This window comes from Drosophila santomea, unplaced genomic scaffold (assembly GCF_016746245.2).
Source record: "Drosophila santomea strain STO CAGO 1482 unplaced genomic scaffold, Prin_Dsan_1.1 Segkk83_quiver_pilon_scaf, whole genome shotgun sequence".
Lineage (NCBI taxonomy): Eukaryota > Metazoa > Arthropoda > Insecta > Diptera > Drosophilidae > Drosophila > Drosophila santomea.
Genome location: NW_025319019.1, coordinates 69,524 through 90,438, shown reverse-complemented (window position 1 = coordinate 90,438; position 20,915 = coordinate 69,524). Strand labels below are relative to the sequence as shown.

Sequence of the window (20,915 nt, the reverse complement as noted above, 5' to 3'; positions counted from 1 at the left end):
TTTTCTATATGCAGGCAGCCCAGACTTTAACGTACAACAAAACAAAATTGATAAGATCGAATATCTTGATAAGATCGAATATCTTAATAAGAATAGGCACGATTTTGAAGTTGAAATAAAATATAGACAGGCTCCACTATCCGCTCCACTATAAGGATTAAAATCACCAATCACCAAAAGACAGGAAGGATTGGAACAAGTGTACAGTAAACATTTTGAGGAAACAGGCGGCAGGAAAATCGTTCATTATAAATCAAAATTCAAGAAACAAAAAAAGATTAATAAGAGCAAATATGATAATTCTACACCAGCCAGAGAAGCGCAAAGTACGCAATATATTTCTAATAATGCTTAGTTGCATGTAACCACTTATCTCTATGGTCAAATGCAGCAACATCGAAGTAAACCCAATAAGTGCGAAAAATGGATACCTTATATTCCAAACCGGAACGATGGAAATTCCAACCAGCTACGAATACCACTATTTGATTATAAACATAACAAAGACAATGCTTATGTTCGAAAATCTAGTAACTGAAGCAAATGACTATCCCAATGTACCTCAGATACAATATTTAGTCGATAAACTAAAACGGGAAATAAATGGATTAAGAATTATTAACAGAAGCAAAAGAGGTCTCTTGAACGTAGTAGGGAAGGCATATAAATACCTCTATGGTACATTAGATGAAGACGACAGGGAGGAGTTAGAGGAAAAATTAATAACATGTCAGAAGACTCCGTTAAAACCCATGATCTAAACATGGTTATCGACATAATCAATAGCGGTATTTTTTTTTTTTTTTAATTCCTTTTTATTTCTCTCGGGAACGTTTTTATGTTTGAACTTTTCGTATTAGTTTCAGTAATCGTTGTAAGTTTTTCGACCTATCTGGTGATTGGCCAGATGCGGCTTATCCCAGTGGTGGGGCTGCCACCTGTCGCCACCGGGGATTGGCGTCTATGGTGTTGTGTTGTTATTCGTAGAAAAGCGAACAGTCTAGTAACGCGCGCTCGCCCTGCTGGGTGTTGTTGCTTTACGCAGAAAAACACAGGGTGCGCTTGGTACTATGTGGGTGCCCCCGTTTTTCTCCCATGTAGTGAGAAGGGGGGCGGGGCGTTGGGGCAAGTGGAAGTTGCCGAAAATTGTTGTAATAGTCATTTATTATGTGGAAGAATACTTTTTAAAGTTAGAAAAGCATTTCAGAGAGGAAGTTTTTGTATGGCCATGCTCTCGTCATGGGTGGGGTTTGAACCCACGACCCCGTGGTTAGCAGGTAGTTGCGCTATCCACTACACCACGAGGCCCCACACAATAGACATAATTAATAGGCTCAAGGTGGAAAAAGAACAGAACCAACAAATTTCAATACTGATATTCAACCTAAAGCAGTTTAGAGCATACATAGAAGACATCGAGTTAGGTATGCAATTAACCAGATTAGGAATCTTTAACCCAAAATTACTAAAACATGATTATTTGAAACACGTAAATTCGGAAAAAAGGCTAAAGATAAAAACATCAACTTGGCTCAAGACAGACACGAACGAAGTTTTGATTATATCCCACGTTCCTAGCGAGGTCACTTAAGTTCCGATATTTCAAATAGTTCCGTACCCAGATGAACATAACTATATTCTAACCGAGCCAATATTCGATAAGTTTTATGTATTCAATAACCAAGTATTTCATAAAGATACAGATAAATTAATATTCGACAAATGTATTGTTGGACTTATTAAACAAGAGCAAACTTAATGCAAATACATTAAAACCCAAATAAATTATATAGAACCAAATATACTTTTAACATGGAATATTTCTGAAACAGTTGTCAACCAAGATTGTACCAACAACAAAATATTAATATCAGGAAACAACATCATTAAAATTAAAAATTGTACCATGCAAATAGATGAATTCCTAATTTCTAATAATGTAGCAGATTTTACACAAACGATTTATATCACCAACAATGTTACACGTTTAGAACCAATAAATCACTTAGAAACAAAAGAAATGATAAAATTGCATTTAAAACACTTCAACTTTTTCCAAATTATATGCATTACAACTTTTGTCATCATGATAATTAGTTTGACTCTGTATTTAGCATATAATTTTAAAAATATACCTAAGAAAATTATTGTCAAATACTGTAAACAAAAAGAAGAACATCCGCACCTTGAAACTAATGTCAAGGAAAATATTCAACCAGAAAACAATGTTATGATATATCCAAATTTAACGACCTGAGGACAGGCCAAATTCAATGATTGGGGGAGTGACATATCCATAAGTCCCTAAGACTTAAGCACATGCCTACACACTAATACACATACAACATGTACACCCAAACACACCCACACACCCTACACAACTCTGGATGTACCCAACAGAAAAAAAATTAAAAGAAAAAAAATTTAAAATGGTGGCGTGTTAGTTTGGGCGTTGGAGTGAACGTGGCAAATTGATTTTTGGCAAATCAATAGAAATTTACAAGATAAATAAAAAAATAACAAACATCAAAATATTTTCGAAAAGTGTGGGCGTGACAGTTTTGTGCGGTTTGTGGGTGTTAGAGTGGACGTGGCGAACAGTTTTTTGAAAATCGATGGAATTTTATAAGACTAATAAAAAAATGTTAAACATTATTTTAAATTATGGGCGTGGAAGATTTGGGCGGTTTGTGTGCGTGGCATTATTTGGAAACTAACTTGCGTCATGTCTCCGGAAGCTGAATGCTTAATGTTTGTAGCATTTATAGTTCTTGAGATCGAGGCGTTCATACGGACAGACTGACATGGCCAATAGCCGACCCGGCTATTGATCCTGATAAAGTATATATATACTTTATATGGTCGGAAACGCTTCCTTATGCCTGTTACATACTTTTCCACGAATCTAGTATATCCGTTTACTCTAATATACTTAATTCTCCTATCGCAAGTCCTGAACCTCTAACGCACACACACTATTTGGTACATCCAAAGACATTGGCTGAATAATACTTTGAGTGATTAAAAAAACCGCCCGAGTTGGAAGAAACACACCCTGTAAGACCAGATCCGAACATAAAACCTAACCTAAATATGATTTTTTGAGCATTTACGGACTACGGTTGAGATGCAGATCCTGGTAAAGCTCCTGGGATACGGAAAGAAGAAAACGTCGGAGATCATCAAGGAAAACTGCCCAACCTGCGAAGAACGTATCACGTGAACAAACAGAAAACACAAACGTGTACAAAGAGCTGCACAAGAAACAGAAGCACAAGTTTAGCCGGCACAGGTCTCGTGCAGAAGGTGTAAAAAGACTGGGGAACAAGGGGCACCGTCTCAGGTCCAGTAGAGACCACCTTATCCGGTCCAGCCCAGGTGACAGAACCCAACCCTCTAGAGGCCATCCCGAGACTCAAAAGCACGACACCCTGGGCAGCCTGCCGGAATCAGCGGTTACTTTAAATGCTTCGAGAGAACGGGAAACGGCCAGTGATCTCAGCCGCAGAAAGGTGAGCGAGCGTCGCAAGGGGCAACACTAAACTTCGGCGGCGAAGAACTAGTGAACAAGCTGACTGCCTGGGAAAGGATTACAAGGACAGCGCGATCAGTGCGAAACTCGAGGTAGAAGTCTACTTCGGCATCATCTTCTTGATACTATCAATGGTAGAGTTTCGAAATTCCTCACGAAAACCGGGAGAAAATCAAATGCGCCGGCCACGAATTCACCGGGCAAGCAACACAACAGAAATTAAAGTCCTTTAAATGTGTTTAATAGAGCACCTGAAAGGCTCATACAGCTCACACATAGTCATGGAGATGAAGAAAACGCGCAACTAGAGACTGTGTGCGGACTTAAATGCGGTCTAAAAAGGTCGCTTACCCAATGCCACGGAATAATTATAATTTCGAACAGCTACGAACAACTCGCTCTATTCGACGCCTAGGCTCTTCCAAATTCTGTGGAAGAAGCAAGTCAAAGGCTTACAATATCTCTACGGTGCCAGAATACGGGTTATGCCAGTAGTTCCGTTAGGGCTGTTCTCAGCATCGGCAACGTTTCAGACGAACAAAAACAGTTTTATACGATTTACCTTTGAAGAAGATTTTGAAATGAGTATAAATGCTATTTATATATAAACTAAAGCTCAACCGGGAGGAAGTCGCTAGTCTAATTTTTCTAAAAATGTATCCACTTAATAAAATTATATCGTTTCCTCTTCTATCGAAGTTTTTTTAATTTTCAGAATTGAAGAGTTATTTCCAGAAACTACCAAAAATTGCTCATATGTACGGCCAAAAGCATTTACAATGGAAATGGCATTTCGCAATATTTTGCGCATTTATTCGCATTAGATGATCATTTGTAAATTATTAAACCTTCGCCATGCGCTCCACGAAGCGGTGCGGAAAAAGCAGTGTATCCAGAGCGGCAAAATAATTATAAAATTAATCTAATTGTTAATCTATTTGAGAAGTTATAGGTCTAACGGACAAAATTTTGACCATAACCTAAAAAATACCATGCTGAGTCACAAAAAAAAACCCAGAAATGTCGTCAGTTACTCTTCAATATATACCAAAACTTATCCACAGCTATCTTTGATTGTAAAATTTGTCTATATCGATCCCTTTTTTTAAGGGTCTAAATATTTCTGTCAGATAGCAAAGCATACTTTTACGCTTTCACGCTTTTAACTGAAAAAGGTGTTCTTCAACAATTCAAACGTTACATTATTTATATTAGCTATTCTGCATTTTTAATTGAAAACCATTGTACGAACCATACTATCTTGAGCATACTATCTCAGCATTCTGAAATGCCTTTCTGTTGTGATGCCTTTCTTGTTCATGCTCCAAACTTAAGGGACCGATCAGCAATTTTGGGGTGGCTAGAAAGAGTTTTCGTTGAGCTGATGATCTGCATTCCGCGCTAGATTCGAGGAGCCTAGAAATCGCAATGAATCCGCTGGAGGTAGGCTCCTCGCAGCCTCCGGCAAGTGATCAAGAAGACTCCACAGCTGATCAGCTGTCGATCGCACCAAGCCCTTAAATATTGCTGAGATCGATAGCTAAAAAAGATTCGGAGCAATCCGATCAATCCCCACTGTGAAGTGTGTCCAGCCTGGGATTGCTAGAGATTCCGATTTATCTGCACTGATTTCACAACCAGTGACTTACTATTTGACTTATGATGTCTAAATTGGGATACAAGCCTTGTATTATCTCCTTATCTCCAGTAAACTAATGCTAACTAATGTTAATTAACATACTTTCCCTAGCTAACCGTAAAACGGCGCCCGGAACAGTCTTTATTTGTAATCGTATTTGTGGTGAAGTTAATAGTCCCGACATGGTTTGTCGGCTAAACTTTTTTGTTCCAAGCAGATTCACTAGAAACTACTTACCCTTAATTTTAAATCATTGTAGCTCTAACTATGAGTTGCATGACCGATTATTAATAGTTCTTATTAAGTTTCGACTATAATAGACTTTATCCTATTATCTCTTATTCTGACTTTCTGCCGCTCTTAAAGCTATAAATAAATTAAAGCGGACGATACGCGTTAGCGGTCCTAGGTCGGTAGTTATAAAACCTAAAATATTACAAATTCACTTTAACAAATGTAATGACTCCACAGTATTTTGTTTAATATAATATATTTAAATATAATTTGATTACATTTCAGATTTTTCGCAAGGAAAGATACGATAAAATAAGAAACAGCATTTTGGGGGACATATTGACATCTATTGATCGCTTACCGTCATCAAAAAAAAACCTTCGCCCATATAAACTTACAAACAGTGGAGGAAATATTCAAATGGTTACCGCCCTTGTGTTGCAGTTAATTCAATGCGCAACAATATTACCAGATTCACTTTGTGATAATGGAAAATTTAGTAACAAACCGCAAGAGGGCAATATTTTTGAAGAAGAAGGAAAAGTGCTACAGCATAGTCAGGATCTACTGGTTTTACAAAAGTATGATGTAGCTGTCAGCATTGGTGGAAATTTCTTAACAACTTTCCTTAATAAATGCAAATCTCGGTCTAATGAAACTGATTTTCGACCACTTTTTGAAAATTTTATTCATGATTTACTGGCCACCGTAAACAAACCAGAATGGCCTGCATCTGAATTGTTGCTTTCGCTCTTGGGAACTATGCTGGTTCGCTACGTGTCTGATAAGGGTATAGAACAAAGCATCCGCTTAGTATCTCTGGATTACCTGGGCATAGTAGCAGCTCGATTGCGAAAAGACACAGTAGAATCTCGATGTAGGGTTAACATAATTGATTCAATGATTAAATCCATCAAATTAGAGCAAGAAAAGGAGGGAGATGTACCATCAAACAGTGTAAGTAACAATATCGGTTTTACAGTTTACAAAAATCTTACGTTCGTTCATTGCAGGATCAATTTGAACTAGAGCCCGAGGAGCAGCGAACAGATTTTTTACAAAAAATTCTTCTCGATTTTTTAGCAGTAAATGCTCAAGAAGAAAACTTAATCTGGGACTATGCTAGACATTTTTATTTGGCACAATGGTATCGGGATGTCATATATCAAAGGCGTAGGATAAATGATGACAAAAAAGGGTTTACTTTCAGGAAGTCTAAAACTCGGAAGAATCGGAAGACTAATGGTATGCTAACACAATAAATATAATTTTTACAATTTTGTAATATGGATAGTACATCCATATAATAAATATATGATATAAAACAAGAGAGAAAGCTATAGTCAAGTTCCCCGACTATCTGATACTCCTTACTCAGCTAGGGGAAGTGCGAAGGAGGCTCTTCAACACTGACAGTTTTTGTCGGCTTGTGGGCGGTTTAGTGTGCGTGGCAAAAAGTTTTTTTGAAAATCGTTAGAAATTTGCAAGACTAATAAATTAAATAATAAATAATATTAAATATAAATATAAATATTAAATAATAAATAATTAAAAAAAAATCAAAACATTTCCCAAAGGTGTGGGCGTGGGAGTATTATGCGGTATTTTGGCGTTAGGGTAGGCATTACCTTACTAATAAAATACTGAAAAAATATCAACATTTTACAAAAGTGTGGGCGAAACAGTTTGTGGGCGTTAGAGTTGGCGTGGCAAATAAATCGACAAACATGCGCTCTCTCTATGTCACTGAACTTTCTAGCTTTTATATCAAAAATCACTAATTTCTTTAAACAATCTGCCGCTTTATCGTATTCCTATTAAAACTCTTAAATAAGTATATGTCGTCATGTGTTAAAGTGTAAATTGTAACCCTTTTTCAAGTTCGTTAAGTTTCGTAAATTCATCCCTGATAGTAACTTCTCCACCCATCAAATATTTTTAAGATCGTAGTTACAAAAAGGTCCTAATCAGAATAAAAAATACAAAGCCTCAGAGATATAGATAAATATAGGGGTTATTCTATTAGTGACGTTGTAGTAGTCTTATTTTAAAGTGTTTTGATGGACCACCGTAGGGAGCACAATACAGACAACTTATTTCCCAGGTAAAAGAAAAAAGTTATCGGCGACCTAACACTTTTTTTTGATTTTTCTTTTGTTTATTTGGTTGGAGGTTTTTTCTTGAGCCTGTCGAATTTTTCTACTAATATCCACTAGCTGAATCGACCCGTTCTCTCTTGTTAAATGTTAATTTTTTAAGGCTGGGTCCTTCCAATTCGCCTTACTCCCCGGATCCATCTTTTTTAAGAGTACTATGCGATGATGTATTCAGTAACAAATTCCGTTGGGAACACTTTATAAAGAGCGCGAAAATAAGAGTTATATTTATCAGACTGTTCACGAAAAATTAAAACGCAACCACTCTGCACTGCCCTTAACTCCATAATCTGTGTAGTGTGTGTCTGAAAAATGAAAGGACAATTTGTTAATGTGTTTTATAATAATTTCAAAGCTACATCATTGTTGCCATAGTTTCCAGTAAGCGAATGGTTTCTAACGTATTGTAACTCTGTCATAATCGTAGCTGCTGCAGTTTTTTATGTTTGCAAGATCAGGATAGCTATCTATGTCTGTAGAATACATAGAATAAAAATCTATCTAATTAGTATAGCCCCAGGGAATCTCGGGAGTTTTTAACGCGCGAGTTCAATGACTGTTGGCCGTAATTACATGGATAAATGCTTTTTGCATGAAAGGAGTGTCTCGATTAGTTTGGCAATTCGCAATAAATATTTACTATTTCCCAGTGTATGGTTTGACTTATTTAGCTTAACAATATCTTACAGAAATACAAATATAATTTCATTTGGTTTCACAAATTTTTGTTGAGTTAATTGAGATTTATACCAGTCACAATGTTACTAAGTATGTAACAGGCAGAAGGAAGCGACCATATAAAATATATATATTGCTGATCAAGATCAATAGCCGACTGGACATGTCCGTCGGTCCGTATGTACCTGGATCTCTGGAACCAGAATATTGAGATATCATACAAATAGTGTCTTTGCCCATCCAAGCTAAGTTAACAATATAATACAAGAAGTATTATTATACAGAGCACATAAAGCACGGATAGGATTTTGCTCCCTAAAATTTAATTTGCAGACATTTCAAAAAATAGGCCAAAAATTAGGAGTTGCTCTGGCAGGAATCTTCAAATTTATTAGACTAGTGCTTGACAAGTGAAAGGACTACTTTTGCTTTATAACAAAAATGCCAATGTGATTGGAAAATTTTTGGTTGTGAGTAAATAATATTCCTTGATGTGTTGCAAAATTCTTACGTTCAAGAGGATTGGCCTTGGACCCGAGAAAAATATTTCTTAGATAAAAAGACATAAAGTTGCATTTATAGGGGTTTAGAAAAAGTATATTATGATTACCATTTACTTATATTTATCCATTTTTCCTGCAGTCATAACTGTGAGTCAAAACGTAATCTGCATACATTGGAACATGGAAGATATAATTCTCTTAGATAGGTTATTAATGGCTACCTAAGATACTGGAATAGAATTCAAAACTCCATCAACAAAAACTTTGAAAAATGTGTAAGTGGCAGGTTTGAACAGCTTCTGGCCGTTCGACTGGGCGTGGCAACATCAGTTAACAAACTTGCGATGCTCTTCTGGAATCTACATGTCTAATCTCTAGCTTGCATAGGTTTCTGATCAAGAATATATGTATATGTCGAATTACGTTCAGGATCCATAGGGGCACAGCGCGTTTCGTTCTTTACGGTAGCGACGATCGATCAAGACTAACTCATCGTCCTCAAACTACTACCTCTTTTTATATGATTCCTTGAACCGCACTCGACGACGATGTCGCGCCACATTTGTGCTAACTCTTGCACCGCTACACAGGCGACGCGCCACCGTCGCCTTGCTCCAATGGTTCCTCGAAACGAAGGAACAGAGAGACGAGCAAATTCAAATACTACGAAATTAGAAGTTGTCCGACGCTCAAACTCTAATACTAAGAATTTATAAGTTCTCTGACGACCAAATTCTAATACTAAGAATAATCAAGAATATTCTATTCTCCGACACGGCCATCCTGACTCTAACACGACCTCGTGTATAAAGTTCCATAATTCAAGTTACTCTTATTCATTTATTATTTTTTTTTTTTTTTGTCCATAGCACAATAAACTTTATTTCCTTAATTAGTTATCCTTTAACATTATAGTGACAAACCTTCATATTTAAACATAATCTTTACCATTCTCTTTGATCTTATTTCGTTTCTTTCTTATTTTTCTTTTATTTCATCATTTTACCTTCTTTCTTCAACATTCTTTATTCAACATTCTTTATTCAACATTAGAATAACTCAATAAAATGCACCACACGCCATGATCAAAACAGACTCTAGTAAGTTTTGCACTTGTGCTTGCATTATATTGCTTCTAATACTCTTCATTTCATCACCCTTATTGGTGTGCTTCACATTCTTTATTTACTTCAACATTCTCAATATTTTCTTTTTCGCTTTCGCCTTCAACATTTACTTCAACATCTTCAATATTTTCCTTTTCACTTTCATCTTCAACATTATTTTCATTTTTACTTTCGAAATTATTATTATAATCATCAAACACATTCAACTCCTCAGGTACTTCCCCTTCTGGCAATTTTCGTAAATCTTCATGCGCATATTTGTATTTTCTTTTATTGGTTAAGGATTTTAAGATGTATCTGTCGCCCTCTAAAACTTGTGTAATTTCAAACGGCCCTTTAAACTTTGGGCTTAGTTTGGTTTGATGCCTTTCTTCGCTTTTAAGTAATACAAAATCTCCTACTTGGTGTCTAAGTATTTTTGCCTTGTTTTTATCAAATCGTTCTTTGTTCCCTTACGTTTTTCAGATCAACATCATTTTCTAGATCACTAGGTGGAACTAGGCCTAAAGGCCGTGCTACCCTTCCCAATAACATTTCTAAAGGACTAGCCCTTGTTACACGGTTAGTTGTACAATTAATTGCTAACTGTACATCTCCTAGCACATCCTGCCAAGACTGCGTTCCTGTCTCTGCCGCCGTTAACATATTTTTCAACGTGCTCATTGTCCGTTCCACTTGACCGTTAGCCCGACTAGCACCGGTGGCAATCAAGTGCAAGTTTATTTTGTGATCAGAACAGAATTGACTAAACTTCGCTCCGGTAAAACACCTTCCCTGGTCAGCTATTATTCGGTTTGGTACTCCAAACAATGAAACAGAGGATTTAACAGCGTTTATACAATTCTCACTGTCCAACTTAAGGGTATGATATAGATAGACATACTTAGTAAACGCGTCTACCTGAACAATAATGTACTCCTTCTGGTCACTCTTGCCACTTAATTTCCCTGTTATGTCGATGTGGATGGTGTGCCAATTGTCAACGAATTTTCGGATGTATTTTGACATATTATCGAACCAATAAAAATCGTAAACTTTATCAAGTGTCTTTTCAAAGCCTAAATGCATTATTGACTCGTGAACTTGGTTTATGACAGACCATCTGAACGCACGTGGCACTACTGGTAAACAACGTGTTCTGCCATTTCTCTGTATTTTCCGATAAAGAACTTCTGCCCTTAGTTCATAGGTTTTTGCGATATCTTCAGCAAGAGAAAACTCTTTTAATCTATTCACAATTTCCGCTATGTCAGAGTCTCGCCGCTGTTCAGCAATGAGCCAATTGCTAGAAATTTCGGCCAAATTAACTCTCTTCTCTTCAGTAACCTTAGCGGCAGAAGTTGGCTTTGTAGATATGGGATTTCTCGACAAAAATCAACATGGGCCATTCTTTTTCCTTCTCTGTATTGAATATCGAATGTAAATGACTGTAAATAAGCCCACCAGCTCTGCGCTCTAGGGGTCAAATCTTGTTTATTTCTTGAGGCCTTTAGTGAGTTACAGTCGGTAAAAACAGTAAAGTTCCTACCCAACAAATAATGTCGAAAATGTTTAATAGCGTTTACTACTGCTAAGGTTTCCAGCTCATATGAGTGGTATCTCGACTCTGCAGGTGAAGTAGTTTTACTATAGTATTCTATTACTTGGGGTTTGTTATCAATTTTGTGCAATAAGATTGCACCATATCCACTGCAACTTGCATCTGTATGCAGCTCAATTGGATAGTTGGGGTCAAAAATAACAAGGACTGGTTTATCAGTAAGGGTAAAAATAACAGTCCTCCGTATTTCTTCATGTTCTGTTTTCCAAATAAATTTATTTTTCTCTGAAGTTAAGAAATATAACGGTTTCATCAACTGCGAAAATCCCTTTATAAATTGTCGGAAATAGGATGCCAATCCAATAAATTGCCTAAGTGACGTAACTGACTGTGGAGGCGGAAGAGCAGTCAATGCCACAATTTTCTGAGGGTTTGGACGAATTTCCCCAGCACTAACACAGAAACCTAAATATTGAACCGATGTTTTTAAGAAAGAGCACTTTGTTATGTTGAATGAAAACCCAACATCTATCAAAATATTTAAAACAATCTCTAACCTTTCTAAAGCCTCACATTGATTTGCAGCAGTTATCATAATGTCATCCATATAGACAATGACATAAGAATTGGCTAGATCACCGAGAGCCTGCATTACTAAGCGTTGAAAAACAGAGGGCGCATTTTTAAGCCCGAATGGCATCGACAAAAACTCATATTGGCCATCTGGCGTCACAAACGCTGTATACTCAATGGATTCAGAATTTAATGGAATTTGATAGTATCCGCTGGCCATATTTAAGCATGTGAAATATTTAACTCCCCGAAGTCTATTTATTTGGTCCTGTATAAGTGGTAACGGGTACTTATCGGCGATTGTGTTTGAATTTAACTCTCTATAGTCAACACAAAGTCTATCAGAACCGTTCTTTTTTTTTACTAACAATATAGGGCTTGCATAAGGTGAGCAGCTTGGTCTTATTATATTGCATTTCAACAGCTCATTAATTTTTTCTCGGACTAAATCTCGCTCGCATGGACTTAATCTATAGGGCCTTTTTTGAACAGTTTTTCTTGGATCGATTAACCTAATTTTCATTTCGCCAACTTTAACTTTAGTGCATGGAATACCTTTTATAAAACAATTAGAGTACTTTGACAATAATGAATTAAGTTTTATTTTATCTTGTCCTTCAAGCTCGGTATCAATATCGGCAGGCTCGCTACCAGTACATAAATTAATTATTTTTGATCTTATAATTTTAAATTCTTTTGAAGAAAGGGCAATATCAAAACCCTGATTTAATATTTTGCGACCAATGACAATATCGTTTTGCATGTGATCATCCCCAATTACATAAAACAAAATCTCGATACAGTTTTCGTCAATTTTAACGTTACTTAGAATTTGTACCGTACTACATATCCCATTACTGCCTATGCCTTTTAACATAACAATATTATTCAATCTTTTACCAGAAAATGTGGTAATTATCTTTTCTTTCATCAGTGAACATTCTGCTCCGGAATCAAAGGTGACTTCAAAAATTTTGCCTTTATGGTTCATATATCCCTTAGGTACTGCAACGCTGCACTGCTCCACTCGCTTTTCCCGGATGAATGTCTTCTTATCAGATTCCTTCTGCGTACATTGGGTAGATATGTGTCCGCGCTCTCCGCACTTGTAGCACGTTACACGTATCGGTCATGTCGTTCATTATTACTTGCATGCTGTTGTTGTTTCCGGAGTCTGCATTCAAACATCTTATGTCCAAATTTTCCGCAAAAATGACACTCCATCGATAATGGCTTTTGTCGTTTCGGATGAGCCTCAGTTTGTTGCTCCACAAAGCCGCTTTTCCTTTTATTAAAAGTGAACGCTTTTAATTCGGACTGTAAATCTCCTCTGGATTGAACATTCGATGTGAAAGTTAAACGCTGCAGTCGGTTATCAAAGCTTGCCAGCAATGCAAGAGTCACAGATACAGCGATTTCTTCTGTTTCCATTTCACGCCACTTCGTTGTAAGTTCTGTGACCATACGGCTTGCATGAGTTGCGAGACATTCGCCATCAGTCGGTCGCTTTGTCAGCATATTTAAAAACATTGCGGCTGGTGTTTCCTTTGTGTCAAAGCGTTGTATAAATATTTCCTTGAATTCGAGCCAGGTTATATCGGCGTAACACACTTGGGATAGCCATTGCGAAGCACTACCCTCCAATGCAGAACTTAAGGCCACTACCAACGCACTGCCTTTTAATGGATTTTCTTTCAAAATAATTTCAACTGTAGTACACCATGATGAAGCGATGGCGCCAGTCTTATCTGGGTTATATTTGGGAAGTTGAACTGAGTCAGGGGTCGTTGTTTGTATGGCCCGCACTAGTTCAATTAAGTTTTTATTTTGTAGTTCCAATATGGCACGACATGGTCCATCTACTGATGAAGGTAGAGGGCCAGATCCCACTTCTGATGTCGAATTACGTTCAGGATCCATAGGGGCACAGCGCGTTTCGTTCTTTACGGTAGCGACGATCGATCAAGACTAACTCATCGTCCTCAAACTACTACCTCTTTTTATATGATTCCTTGAACCGCACTCGACGACGATGTCGCGCCACATTTGTGGTAACTCTTGCACCGCTACACAGGCGACGCGCCACCGTCGCCTTGCTCCAATGGTTCCTCGAAACGAAGGAACAGAGAGACGAGCAAATTCAAATACTACGAAATTAGAAGTTGTCCGACGCTCAAACTCTAATACTAAGAATTTATAAGTTCTCTTTTTTTTTTTTTTCCTTCTTTTTCTTATTTATTGAATCTTCCCTTTTACTTAAGAGACTAACAATAAGTTTTCAAATCTTATTCTAAGCTAGCTAATTATCATTTTATGAGATGATTTGTGCTATGTGGCCTAACAAATTTAACGCTGGGCTGGTTGATCGTTGCGGTGCAGTCGACTTTGGCTGCATACTCGAAGAAGTTTCCTTGCAAGGGGATTTGGATGTGAGCCTAGTTTTTCCTTGTATTTAACTTTTCTCTCTGTTATTGTCTCAATGACAAGTTTTATTTTTAGGTCTTTGTGTATATTCTCGTTCCGAAGATACCATGGAGCTCCGGTTATGATTCTCAGAATCCTAGACTGTGCTCGCTGAATGATGTCGATGTTGCTTCTCGATGCATTGCCCCATAGCTCGGAGCCATAGGTCCATATGGGTTTAAGAACGGAGTTATACAAAAGGACTTTGTACTCCAGGCTCAGGGGAGACCGAACGTTTATAAGCCAGTGTAGATCCTTTGCTTTTAGTCTCAGGTGCGTCGTCTTGGCCTCTATGTGTTTCCGCCAGGTGAGCCGCTTGTCCAGATGAATACCTAAGTATGTTACGTCATCGGCTTGTGGGATGCGCGTGTGGTTCATAACCAAGGGCGGGCAGCTTTGTTTGTTAAGGGTAAACGTAACTTGTTTGCATTTTTGTTCGTTTACTCGTATGCGCCAATTTGCAAGCCAATTCTCTACACATGTTAAATAGCGTGCTAGTTGCATCGTAGCTTTTACTGGGCATCTGGATCGACTCAGTATTGCAGTGTCATCAGCGAATGTGGATATTGTTAGCTGGTAGTCTGTTGGGATGTCCGCTGTGTATAGGGTGTATAGAATTGGACCTAATACACTTCCTTGGGGCACTCCAGCTTCTATAGTACAATCGCTTGAAGTGCTTGAACTACATCTAACCGCGAACACTCTTTTGTATAAGTAAGACTTTAGAAGCTTATGTAAGTTTTGAGGCAGCAGTTTGGTTATTTTAAACATAAGTCCATCCAACCATACTCTATCGAATGCTTGTGCAACGTCTAAGAATAAAGCTGTACAATATTCACGATGCTCAAAAGCAGTGCAAATTTCCGTTGTGATGCGGTTAACCTGCTCAACAGTTCCATGTTTTGCCCGAAAACCAAATTGGTGCGATGGGAGTGTGTCGTGTGTTTTAAGGTGGGGACTGATTCGTAGCAGCAGTACTTTTTCAAATAACTTGGAGAGACAAGTAAGTAGGCTTATTGGCCTGTATGATGATGGCTGTGTTTTGTCTTTCCCAGGCTTAGGGATCATAACTATAACTGATTTCTTCCACTTTTGAGGAAAGTATCCAATTTTGGTAATAGCGTTGAAAAGTAGGCAGATTTGTAGAACTGCACACATTGGAAGCTCGATGATCATTTTCGGTGTTATTAAATCGAAGCCAGGCGATTTTCCAGTCTTCAGTTGGTCTCTAATGACTTTCGTTATTTCGCTTGGCCGAAATTCTATGGGATCTTGTGGTGCTAATTCAGATGCAGTTAAGGGTGGGAGAGTAAATGAGTTAGTGGCTGGATTGGGTTGAAATACCTTTTTGAGATGATCAGCGAAGACTCTTGCTCTGTCCATGTCACTACGAGACCAGTTTCCGGTAGAGTTACGGAGGGGTACGACAGTTTCTGCTGGTGCCTGCAGATTCCTGTGGGCTTTCCACAATGAGTTTTTTGTGCTGGTGGGCGTGAGGTTCTCGATGTAACGCAGTTGTGCGTCCGCTTCTTTTTTCTTAAGCGCTTTAGTAAGTCTGCGAGAAGCTGCTTTTAGTCTACTCTTTGCGCCAGGTGATCTGTGCTCCTGCCACTCCCTTCGAAGTCGTCGTTTTTCAAGCACAAGGAGTTCGGTATCTCGACTTGTCATGTTGAACTTTTTACTGCATCCGTTGGTATCTTGTGGAGTTGACGCTTTTGCTGCTGCGACTAGTGTTGATTCTAGGCTACCAGCAAACTGATCGATGTCTTGCTCGGTTTCCAATGAGCTAGAGAAGTCGGTATGTGAACAAACATATTTTTTGTACCTCTCCCAGTTGGTCCTGTTCCTTGTGAGTCTATACGGCCGCTCGATGTGTTGCAGTTGGTACAAAAGATTAAAGAGCACCGGGCAGTGATCAGATGAAAGTTCTGAAAGTGCCTCAGCTGTAATCATTGATTGGGATATCCTTTTGGTGATGGCAAAGTCAATCAAGTCTGGAAGCTTTTTAGGATCTGCTGGCCAGTATGTAGGCGTACCCGGAGAAACATAATTAAGCTTGTTTTGCGGTTTAATAATTGCGTTGTATAGCTGTTTTCCTTTAGGGGTCGCTATCCGAGATCCCCAGTACATGTGCTTGGCATTCCAATCACCAGCTGCAACAAACCTTTCACCGAGCGAGTCGAAGAGTGTTGTGAATTTGTCCTCTGATAGTGTGAAGCGGGGTGGGCAATAGACAGCAGCCAGAGTGAGAGCACCGTTATAGCCTTGGAGGCTTATAGAGGTAGATTGTAGGCAATCTTCTTGCCAATTACTAACAAAGTGGTGTTTGATTCGCGATCGTATTAGTATGCCAGTGCCTCCATGGGCCTTGCCATCCGGGTGATTTGTAAAGTAAAATTTGTATCCTGGTATTTGAAAATTGTACTTTTCAGTGAGGTGAGTCTCTGAGAGTAGCATAACATCAATGTTTCTGTCGGCTAAGAACTGAGCAAGTTCTAGCTTGTGCCGCGAAACGCCCTTAGCGTTCCAGGTTGCTATTATTAGGGGAGTCATTATACTGTTTTAGAGGAAACGAGCATTTGAATAAGGATGTTTTGGTTCCTCATAAGCTCTTGCATAGTTGTTTGCATGAAGGCCATAAAGTCTTTCATGCTTTGCTGCATCGAAAGCATAATCGCTTCAACGCCAATTGGCTGCTGTTGCATGTTATCGTGAGTGTTTGTTTGATGAATGGGGGTGTCCGCTGCTGGTGTTTGGATCCCTGATTTTAGTGCACTTGCAAAGGAAATATTTGGCGCTGTTCGGTAGCTGGTAGACAGAGGGATGTTAGTTGTACTCGGTTCCATTGCTTTGTGAATTGCTGGTGTGGTACGATCACGAACTGAAGTCACTCGTTTGTTTAGGCGACACTTAAGTTCCTTGTAAACAATGCATCCTCGCCAGTTGGCAGTGTAGTTTTCGCCACAGTTGCTGCATAATTTAATTGAGCTGTCGTCCTTGTTCTTGGGACAGTTTGCGGTACTGTGAGCATCGCTGCAAACAACGCAGATAGATTTTAGGGTGCAGTACGCTTTGGTGTGGCCATATTCTTGGCAGTTAGTGCACTGCACAGGCTGCTTGCGCTTGTGTGGCTATATAAGTTCTCTGACGACCAAATTCTAATACTAAGAATAATCAAGAATATTCCATTCTCCGACATATACACTCTGTAAATTCTACCTATTACCTACTTTCCACCGAATCTTATACACCCTTTTACTGTACAAGTAACGAGCATAATAATTTAAGAGACAACTTGCAGGGGCTGATGCTGATCAGCTATGGCGTAGCTAGAGAGAGTTTTCGTGCGGGTATAATAGCCTTATGCTATTAGAGAAATCTCCGAAGCGCAAAAAAGATTCTGGGCGTAAGCCCGCAGCCTCCGCCAAGTGATCAGTTGTCGATAGCAGCAAACAATCAAAGGCAGCTAAATCAGTGGTGGAGGGTATGTAGCTTGAGATTGCTAGAGATTCTGATTTATCTTCACTGGGTTGACAACCAGGGTCCCTTCAGAAGCACAATATGTAGTCCAAAACACATCGGTGGTTCCAAAACTAATTTTCGTTTCTCTACTTTCCCCTGATTAAACATCATTTTAAGTTTGTGTCTTATATACAAGACAAAATAAAAGCATAATATCTCAGGACAACTGTCCCTAACGAGTTTTTTTCCAAGATATGTTCTGATGATTTTCCGCGAAATACTACGGTGGTAAAAGAGCTCGAAGTTAAAAGGGCCCGTGGTAATTAAGCTTCTCTCATCTAGTTAGACCACTGCCGGAGATCCTAAACTCCAAAGTGTTCCCAGATATGTACACAATATACATGCACGAAATGTCCCTTCAGAAGGGGAGTTCACATACGTACGGCTTTCACTTTCCGATAGTTTTTTTTATATCAGTTGCGTTTACATTCTGCGTCTTCTAAATTCCCAATATATTTTATCTTATCTTATATATATGAGATTAATATACTTGGTTATGCGTTCTACATAAAAGAAAAATCAAAAACCTCTTCCCCTATAGCACAAGATATGTTTATGGACGTGCTCGATATATCTAAGTCGAATTTAATATTTTGTTCCTTTCTAAACAAAAGCCCACTTATTTCGGATCTTCAGCGTGTTAAGCTTGTCTATTTTCTATTTCCCGACGAATTTCCTTGATGGGCGCATAGGTTCTGTGTGGAAGCCTTGTGCAAGCCTCTTCTGAAACTGTTGGAAACTCTAACTTGGAAACTTTACAGTTCCCTCATATATTTAAGGAGTCGATTATGATTTCTTAACATTAAAAGAAAGGAACAAATTGGATGCAAAAAATTATCCCTACCCATTTGCAGCATCACCATGTCAGCACGGTGTTATAAAATGCAGATCAACGACCACTGAGCCTTCGGAACGTACTTCCTTTGTAATAAATTATTTAAAAAATAACTTAAAAACATGTGAATTTCACTGACATAAAGTTTATCATTTGACTATGTTAATCATTCATTTCTGAAAAGGGAACTAAATTCCTAACGTTCCTAAATAATTATTTAAACCGAATTTTAAGTTATTTGAATGGCCGAAGCAAAAGGGCCCGATTTTTAAAAATACTGGTTCTTGTATTCTCCGAGTCACATCCGGCGCCCCACAAGGAAGCCAAGGATTCATTTATTACGAACTTTCTTTTTCTTGTTTACTTATGCACGCAGTTTATCTTAAATTATAACTAATAATTACATTTCTTGCCATCGTAGTCACAATCGTACTCTTCTTGAGTTCAGTTGTGTCATAGTTTTGCCAAGCCAAAACAAACAATAAATCTTAATATCTACAGTTACAACCGGCACTAGTAAATTAATACAACCGAAAAATAACCTGCGCGACATATAAACAGCAACACCAAGATGGCAGATCCGCCCGACTGAGGGCCGACCAAATTCATGAGTATATCCAGATCCGATCCAGTTCTCGACATTACAAACGTATCTCCATTTCTAATCAAAAAACAAATAGATTGCGCCTGCGGAGAAGAAGTCAGGCTAAAAGACTTATGCATCTAAAATCTGTTGCTCCCATAAGTTACCATAAGTCTCCACAACTCTCTTAACTCAACAAAAGAGGTAATCCACTTAAATGATCTGCAAGGAACAACCGAAAATGTTATACTAAGAACTTGCACATCAACATGTAACTAAAATAAAAAAATTTTGAAAAAAGAAAATGGAAATCTCAATGAAACCGGCCTTGTTATATTGACATTTATTCTCACGAACTCCCTTAATATATAATGTTTGGCTATCAAGGAACAACAATCCTTGTGTATGTAACAAGATGTAATAACTGCTTTGGATTTGGGCAATTGTACCAAACTTGTAATAACAACAAGTCTTTCTAAAACTGCCGCGACGACTACCACCTCGACCCAAATACTACTGAAAAGTGTACAAAATGCACAAATTGTAACGAAGAACAGACCGCATACACCCACAACTCCAAAAACAGAACATGCCCAGTCTTCAAAACACAACAAGAAATCACCAATAAATCCGATAACAAAACTGCCCTTACAATTGGTAGGACTCCCAACTTAAAATACTAATTAAAATGGGTTAAACACATCATTGCCCTTAAGGAAACCCACACATCATCCCTCCCTATTTCCATAAACTTTAAAATGTACTGAAACTTTTGTTCAACCATCTTAGAGATCCATTGCCACCAAAAATAACTACCTTGCTGTCATTTGACTGTAAACTTACAATTTAAATGTTGCTTAGCGAACTTAATGCGCTTGGGTATGTGGGTCCCATTTAACCCTCTACTGCATGAGCATAGAAATATTGATTTATGTAAATATTGTTTTATTTAGATGAAAATAACATATATTTGGAAAAATTGTTTTTTTGGGGCCTTAGTTTGTGGGGAAAAAAATGGCTCTCTATGCAATCATGTGAAAGTCGGCAAAACAGTTTCTTTTCTCATTATAACATAAAAATACATTGCATTTCTCGCAAAAGGTGAATGATCGGAAGGAACAATCGTTTTGGCAGAGTTTCCTATTTTTTTTCTAAGTGGGAAAATGTCCAATTGTGTCCTCTCGAACAGAATTTAGGGGAAAATCCTGGTGCCTCATTTGCGCCCGCGCCTTTTTATTTTTCCTGCCTTGCACAGGTGCTCAGTTATATAAAGCTTGAAGTCGAACAGTGGCATATATTGATCTGACTTACGACGGTATAAAATCCACGAATTAACCACGCACATATCAATCATTTAGAAAAAAATTTTTTTATACCATTTTCTTGAACGCAATTGAATTCTATAAAGTCCTAGTAAAGAATCAAGTAAATCAAGTGAAAACCGTTACTCAGTGGAAGTGCGAAGAAGGCTCTTCAACACTGACAGTTTTTGGTTGTTTGTGGGCGTAAGAGTGTGCATGGCAAATTTAC

The 20,915-nt window shown here is 38.1% G+C and overlaps 1 protein-coding gene across 4 annotated transcripts in view; it reads left to right on the top strand.

Moving 5' to 3' along the window:
- LOC120457834 (nipped-B protein) overlaps positions 1–20,915 on the top strand; it is a 140,766-nt gene that overhangs the window by 103,563 nt on the left and 16,288 nt on the right. For all 4 annotated transcript variants that reach the window (XM_039645334.2, XM_039645333.2, XM_039645335.1 and 1 more), the window contains 2 exons: positions 5,691–6,362; positions 6,419–6,650. In XM_039645334.2, coding sequence (XP_039501268.1) covers positions 5,691–6,362; positions 6,419–6,650 — 904 coding nt within the window. The remainder of the gene's footprint in view (positions 1–5,690; positions 6,363–6,418; positions 6,651–20,915) is intronic.